Source organism: Sinocyclocheilus anshuiensis, unplaced genomic scaffold, assembly GCF_001515605.1.
Source record: "Sinocyclocheilus anshuiensis isolate Anshui unplaced genomic scaffold, SAMN03320099.WGS_v1.1 scaffold343, whole genome shotgun sequence".
In the NCBI taxonomy this organism is placed as follows: Eukaryota; Metazoa; Chordata; class Actinopteri; order Cypriniformes; family Cyprinidae; genus Sinocyclocheilus; species Sinocyclocheilus anshuiensis.
This window is the reverse complement of record NW_015549598.1, coordinates 1848096-1856405: the sequence shown is the minus strand read 5'-3', so window position 1 is coordinate 1856405 and position 8310 is coordinate 1848096. Positions and strand designations below refer to the sequence as shown.

Here is an 8310-nt window from a genome sequence, read left to right as displayed (position 1 = left end):
GTTTTTCCCCAGTTTTTTTTTTTTTTTTTACAGAAACACTGAATGACCAAAAAAGCATCACCACCAGTCTGAAGTTCAGTTAAAATGACTAATATGCATTCATACATGGTTATCAAGTTTAAATTCTAATTACAAAAGTTCTATCATTAAATAATATTGATTATCATATTATAATGCTTGACTGACTGATGTTAAGAGTGTACTTTCAGATATTTATAAAACTGTGCCATTTTACAAACAAATATATATATATATTTATCAGTCTGGCGAGTAAACAAAAAAATTTACTAGCCAATGGCGATTCAATTGCCAAGGTGTTCGTAGAGGGCTGAAGAGTGAACTCTAAATGTGCTCACGCAGTAGTCTAACCTACAACTCACAGTGTATGCATGCACTCTATGGATGTGTTTGGTTTTTGCAATATACTCGATAATGTCAAATCGCATATCGTTTAAACAACAATTACGATATTATCATAGACGATATATATCGCACACCCCTAATTAACAGTATTTAAAAAAATAAATTAAAAAAATAATCACACTGTACCAAATCTTTTGAATGCTAGTATATAAGTAGACCTCAGCGAATAAATAAAATTACATAAAAAAAGTATGATATCACTCATTTAAATTGCTACTGAAGCTATAGTCAGTTTACAGAACATTACTGTGGCCTCATTGCAACCCTCCCAAACACACTCACACACACACACAACAGCTCGTGAAGTTGTCACATCAAGCAGTGCGACTGGTGTGAAGCTGTGAGAATGCTGACACCCAAACACCACAAAACGCCTCTGCAGCAAAGAGCATCAGACCCTGCCGAGATGAGAGAGAAAGACTCATCTGATCCCATCTCATGACCAGACTACAGTAATGAAGCACACCTGTGTACATCACTCACATTACAGTCACATTTTAATTATATCTCTGAAGTTCACTTACAGTCAAAAACACTCACAAATGTCTAACATTTCAAATTAAATGAATGTCACTGCACCTCTAAGACATTTGTAAACTACCTCCTGAATCCCATCAATATGTAAATTACCTCATGAAATGGCATTCCCAACCCATTTACCATAATGCGACATATTTCATAAGGGTGGCACAATTTGGGGAAAAAACTGTTTTGTTTTTTTTTTTACAAAAAAACAAACAAACTGCAATTGCAATTTAAAAATGGCAATTAAATTTGTTAAAAAAACATTTCCAGATTTTACTGAAAAAAATAGATTATATATCACTTAAACGTCATTATTATTATTATAATTATTAAAATATTAAACTAAATTCCTATTAAATATTACTATTGTAATATTTTACTGTAAAATAAAAAAATAGAGAGAATAATTTATTTGACAATAAAACGGTACAATTACAGTACTGTTTAATGATCTTAATTTTCAAGCATTAAACTATAAAGCTTATATTTTGTCAGAAAAATAAGAAATATTACTTTTGTAATATTCTACTGTAAAACAAACATGTTTTATGAAAAAACAATTGTATTTTTATAGCAAAACTGTAAAATTATAATACTTACATTTATTGTTGTCTTAATTTCTTCCTTTTCGAATGTCAAACTATCAAACTTTTATTTTGGCAGAAAAAATAAAGATTACTTCTGTAATATTTTACTGTAAAATAAGCACGTTTTATGAAAAATAATTGACAGTAAAACTGTAAAATTACAATACTAACATTTATTGTTCTCTTCAAGCTTTTATTTCCGCAGAAAAATGTGAAATGTTACTAATACTTTACTGTAAAATAAAAAAGTACTTATGAAAACATTATTTTACAGCAAAACTGTAAAATTACAATACTAACTTGGTTGTCTTAATTTCAAACATTACACTATCAAGCTTTCATTTCGTCAGAAAACAAATACTTCAGCAAGCTGCAAAAATAACTCGTATTAAAACCCCAATCAACTTCTAAAACTCAGAGTGTGTAAAATGGCAATTAAAAGCTAACTTATAACTGTTTATTATTATTATTATTATTAAAATAATTTGATAGTTATTGACATTTAATCTCAAAACATTTTGCCCAAATTATGCAGCCAAATTTACTTTGATTAATAGTGCTGTCCTAAAACGGGATATTCAACCATAAAAAGCATAGGCTAGGACTTTAGCTTTTCTATTGGGAATTGATTCATTGCACATTTAGCAGATGCTGTTATCCAAAGCGACAATCAGTTCATCATAGGCAAAGAACATATTCCAACAAAATGCCCAAGACAAATAAATACAGACAATTTTGATGCAAACAAATCTGCCAGGAGGCAAACTAAAGATAATCAGTGTTTCACACAGAGGACGCCGCTTATTTGAGACCAACTGTATGCAATCAAATGCAACTGTGCTCATGTTTGCATGGCATGATAATAGGACTGTCAGAAACAATTCCAGCTCAAACAATCGCTTTTATTGCTATTTATCCCAGCGGTAAGCCGTTATAATTGGAGTCATTTGCCCCGATCAATCTAGTGGTTTCACTCCTGTGCTGCATGTATGTGTGTGACACTTTGGGTAAATCCAGGTCAACTCCATACTGCATTGCAGGTGCTGCGATTATGCATATAAAGTATTCACAGCAAATCACTACTTCCCCAAAGCAGCTCTTGTTGCATAATAAGAGAGTCCTTGCTGAGGAAGGGCTGCGTCGTCATTGGCTACACTCGGTGTCAATCACTCCACCCAGGCCCCGCCCTCTCACATTTGTTCCAGTTTCCACTTGCCACATTAACTCTTTCAGCGCTGGCACTGCCTTCACATGACATCGAAACCCTGCTTCCGGAGCAAAACCGCAATAATATGAATGTACCCTGATGTCTGAGTGAAAGCGAATCTTCGCATGGGTGTCAGGGGACAGTGAGGTGTCAGATGTGGTCACAAGCTGAGTCAAAACAACAGCAGCGATGACGAAGCGTCAATCTGAACTTTTTCCACTTGAAGTGTGGCCTGGCTTTGTTTCAGAAGTGCAGCATCAAACAAAAGCCCTTGTGTTTGAGTACTTGAAGCCGTGGGTGTGTGTTCGAGTGTGTACATGAGTCCCGTGCTCTTGGCATGTTGGCCATTCTGACATGCTGTCAGCGGTGAGCCAAATTGTCAGGCTGCCTGTGATGACCTGCAGACTGTATGATTGGCCCAAGTGCGCCAACACTTCCCAAAACACACACAGACCAGTTCCACCCAAAATATCACAGAGCACCACCACAAACATGTCTATTACAAGCGCTGACATCTTTATATTCCCCTAGTCATTTAAAGTGATCATATTATGCTCATTTATAAGTTCATAATTTCATTTTTCGGGTCTGCTAGAATTAGCATTAAAGGGATAATTCACAAAAGAAGATATTTTGAAGAGTAGCCACTGACTTCCATAGCATTTAAAAAAAAAAAACACAAACATTCTTCAAAATATCTTCTTTTGTGTTCAGCAGAACTAAGAAACTCCTATCAGAATTATTGTACTTTTTATTAATTTTTTTGTCAGAAATGATGGTAATTTTTCTATTTATACTTTTTTAGAATACACGACCCTTCAAAAGTTTGGGCTCAGTAAGGTTTTTTGTTTTGAAAGAAATTAATACTTTTATTATCCAAAGATGCATTAAACTGATCAAAAATGACATCTATATCGTTACAAAAGATTTATATTTCAAATAAATTCCATTCTTTCTGTTCACTGAAAAATGTATCATGGATTTCACAAAAATATGAAGCAGCACAATTGTTTTCAACACTGATAATAATCAGAAATGTTTCTTGAGCAGCAAATCAGCATATTAGAATGATTTCTGAAGATCATGTGACACTGAAGACTGGCGTAATGATGCTGAAAATTCAGCTTTGATCACAGGAATAAATTAAATTTTTAAATATATTAAAATTGAAACCAGTTGTTTTCAACTGCAATAATATTTCACAATATTACTGTTTTTACTGTAATTTTTGATAAACTAAATGAAGCCTTGGTGACAAACTTTCAAAAACTTTAAAAATCTTACCATCCCCAAAGTTCTGAATGGTAGTGTACTTTAAATATATATATATATATATATATATATATATCTATTCCAAAAATTATGTCAATTTTTTAAATAAGAAAAGTATGTCATTTAAACAGTGTTAATTTTGACAGCAAATTTTGATTTAGTTTTAGTCATAGTCTTCTTCTCTTACTCCCACATATTGACATTTTTTAACGTTTTATGCGACGTGCAGCAAGTGTATGCTAGCTTATGTCCCGCCGGTTCATATGAACGCATCTAACCACCGAACTAGGGCTGCAATAACTAATCGATAAAATAGATTATTATCTCATTATCGATTAATCGGGTCTGCCCATAGTGCACGTCCAACGGAGTTTACATACTTGTCCAACTTCAGCCGGTGGCGTCAAATTAAAGCACTGAATTACTTATTTCTATGGACAAAATGCATCTAAAATAGTGGAGGAAACAGAATGAGATGCTGCAGGAGAGTTACGCGATCCAAGCTGCCCAAAACATGAGAATTCTTTATTTTAAGCTAATGCATTAAAGTGCTTTGACCGATGATGCGTGTGCGTCCTCAGCGCAAAATCTTTCAGTTTACGGTCATTTCCTTATGTATAAATGTCACAAATTCACGCGAGCATTTCCATTTTTGCATAAAGGTCCGTCCTGACAGTCTGTGTTCAATTTTAATCTTTACTGAATGAGCGCCAGCGCAGCGTCAGACAAACGGAAAACAGAGACAATTAATAATCAGCGCAAAAACATTAATTGTGCTGAAATATCTGTTGTTGAAAGTTAAATAAAGGTTTAAAGGTCAACATGCATTGCGCATATTTTATGAGAGTAGGAACTGTTTACCTATTGGTTACCACTGAGTTTGTGATTTTATTCGTCTTTATCATCTTTATTGTTATTTACATTTTTAATGCAGAGATTTAAACTACATTCACTATATACAATGCTTAACAAATTTATTAAAACAAATTTATTAGGCTGTTTCTAATGCTATCATATAATTATTGCTGTTATCTATGAAAGAAAGGCAGAGAGCTTTATAGTGGGTTTTTTTTTTCAGATACCCAATTACAGTCAAAAAGTACTTAAACAATGCCAGCAAGAATGCAAGCTATGAAGGGCATAGGAGGCCATTTTTGTTATGTGAATAAATAAAAGTATTCAGTTATAAATAAATGACAATAAAAATGTTTTGATTTAAACAATTTTTTGAGATTCCTAAAATTCCTAAAATGTGTTTTCTCTTTATTATGGCAGGTGGTCTAATAAATTGTTAAGCACTGTATGTTTTCATAGCATTCAGTTGGAACGTTTGTTTTAAGGACATTGGGCAGAATGTGGAATAGTGTGTTTTTGTCAATAAAATAAAAAAAAGACAATTGTTTGTTTTTAATCTGATTAATCGAAAAAATAATCGACCAACTAATCGATTATCAAAATAATCGTTAGTTGCAGCCCTACACCGAACCACGCAGCAGATTCGTTCTAAATTAATCTCTTCCCAAATCGTCCCTCCCTAACATTTTCGTCTCGTTTTTATTCGTTGACGAAAATGTCAATAGATTTACGTCATAGTTTTTGTCATTCAAAAAGTTTTAGTTCGTTATCGTCTCGTTGTCGTCAGTGAAAAAAATGTCGTTGACGAAAATTATGATGAAAATTATTCGTCAACGAAATTAAAACTGCATTTAAATAATAATTCCAATTTGTTTGCTTGAAACAAACCCATTATTTTCAGCCATTTCAGACCACTGTACATAAATACTAAGGTATGTATCAAATATCTGTAAAAGACCCAAAATATCCACTGGTTTTTTTAGCCATATTATCCATCTCAAAGTTCAAACCAACCCTCTTTTCCCAGTCCAAAAACATTTTCAAGCAGTCAAGATTTACCTCTTGCCGAGAGCTTTTTGGTGTTGATGATTTTGGCAGCATACTCTTGGCCCGTGCACAGCTTGACACAACGTCGCACCACTGAGAAGGACCCCCTGAAGAAACAGACAGAGAAGAAAATACACCATTGAACTTGACGTGGAACCCAAAAAATCAGTTAAAAAATGGCTTAAAGGGACACTTCTGTTCTCTAGTTGTGTTCCATGGAAGCAAATGTTTTATTTTTGGGTGAACTGTTAAGAAGAAGAACAGTTATGCACATCTAGCTCTTTACCAAAAGCATCAACAGAGCCAGATCAGAAATGAAAACAACACGCAGGTGTTTGATGCGCAAATATTCATGATATTCACATGGGAACAAAATGTAGAACACACTCTGTCTTTCAAAAGGCTCCTTGAGTCTATTTTCAGCAAGACCTGCGTTATGAAAATCACTTGAGACAGTCATGATAGCGGTCTGATGTCATTCAACATGTGATAAAAACAGACCATATGCCCCTCTGTGACCTCAGGCAAATCACCTGCGCACGATACGCTTGGCTAGCGGACTAGAAGAAACGAAGCCTGGGAGATCATGGGCATCATTAGATACAGATCATTATTCAAAACATCATGCAACATCATGTCAATGTCAATCATGCACTTCAGTAACTGACTTTTTGGATATGGTAACATGGTAGTACTATGTCAGGTAGTACCATGTAACTTAGCGATGAATACTAAAATTCTAGCGAATGCTAATGCGCATATAATCATTTAATCTTCTGACCAATAACCAGGGTTAATAGAGTTAACTAAAACTGAAATTAAAATTAAAACCATACAAAAATTGTTACTTGAAATACAATTATATATAAAAAACTATTTATTTCAGCTACTTGCCAAGGCAAAATTTCTCAATTTTAATTTAGTTAACTTGATGCACTAAAATAAACTAAAACTGAAATAAAATTGAATAAAAACTATATAGATATATAGAAAAAAAACTACTAAAAATGATCAAAAGACAACAAAATTATTCAAATTAAAATGAAAACAGAAATAATAAAAATAAAAACTGATTTAAATTCGTAATGAAAAATATAATAATCTGAAGTGTAATACTGCCGATAACTGATAAAAAAATTATGATATTAAAATTCCATAATATTTTGTCTAAATAAATAAAAAATAAAACACTAAACAATAAAATCAATCACTTTAAATGCTACAAGTTAATTTAGGCATTGTAAATTATAGCAGGAAAAATGGATATTCATTTTAATATTTGCTTACCATTTCACAGCTATTGAACTATTAAAGTTTTTAAAGATTAAATATTGGCCTATATATACAATATTATACAAATATATATTGCACTGCACATATATCATTACTGTACCATGGTGCCATTGCAGATTGCAGTAAGGTCAGCATATTAACACGTTAACATATATAATGTAGTGGTTTTATGATGGTGTGATATCACACTATTCAATTTAAAGACAGCACAAACACAAACACAAGCATAACAACGGCTGTGATTAAATTGATTTTGCATAATATTTGCTAAAAATAATCCTTTTTGTATTTACTGAAGTAAAAGATCTCAGAGCTGTTAAAATAAAAGTCCCACTTGTGACTAGTGGTCACAATATTTGGCATTTTTCAAATATCGGCATCGGCCAATAAGTTTTTCTGTTTGGCCGATGTGTTCGCACCGGACTTTTATTTTGACGGCACCGAGAACGGCAGCGCCTGAAGCGCCTGAAGCTATTAAGCGCTCACACAGTGCTCACATTCTCCCTCTTGTTCGCTGTCGTCGTTCAGTTATGCCTAATATGGATAAGCCTATCTAATAATCAGATAGAACTGTTAAACAAAGGAATTAAAATGTATACAAAAAAGTATTATAACGATTGCTTTAATATTATTAGTAATAGAAAGGCAACATTATAATACTTTCTCGTTTGCCTTCAGCAAATACGCATTTATATCATTTAAACAAATCTTTGAATGACTAATGAACATTTAATTTCACAAACCTTGCAGAATTAGTCGAATTGCATTTGTATCCTGCATGATCGCGTGTTCTCTGCGTGACGGTCGATCCGTGCGAATTGAATGCTGACAGGTGGAGAGTTCAGCTTCTTTGAGACGCGCGATCGACAAACTTTAAACTCGTGATTTCAAATTATGATAGCTTCATAAAAAAAATAAAATTATATCGGCTTTATATCGGCCACCCTGCTTTCCCAGATATCGGCATCGGCTGTCAAAAACCCATATCGGTCGACCACTACTTGTGACACTTATCGACAAAAATGTTTTAGATTTTCACCTAATGCCGATAATTAAAAAATGCCAAATATCAGCCAATAAACTCAGTCAACCACTAATATA

At 33.3% G+C, this 8310-nt stretch overlaps 1 protein-coding gene and 1 long non-coding RNA gene across 19 annotated transcripts in view; one reads left to right on the top strand and one right to left on the bottom strand.

Moving 5' to 3' along the window:
- Nucleotides 1–8310, top strand: part of LOC107658645 (uncharacterized) — a 16387-nt gene that overhangs the window by 2625 nt on the left and 5452 nt on the right. The window contains exon 2 of the long non-coding RNA XR_001630808.1: nt 5329–5334. This is a non-coding gene — a long non-coding RNA (uncharacterized LOC107658645). The remainder of the gene's footprint in view (nt 1–5328; nt 5335–8310) is intronic.
- Nucleotides 1–8310, bottom strand: part of LOC107658643 (calcium/calmodulin-dependent protein kinase type II subunit beta) — a 67742-nt gene that overhangs the window by 55920 nt on the left and 3512 nt on the right. For all 18 annotated transcript variants that reach the window (XM_016447271.1, XM_016447272.1, XM_016447270.1 and 15 more), the window contains exon 2: nt 5929–6023. In XM_016447271.1, the coding sequence (XP_016302757.1) occupies nt 5929–6023 (95 nt within the window). The remainder of the gene's footprint in view (nt 1–5928; nt 6024–8310) is intronic.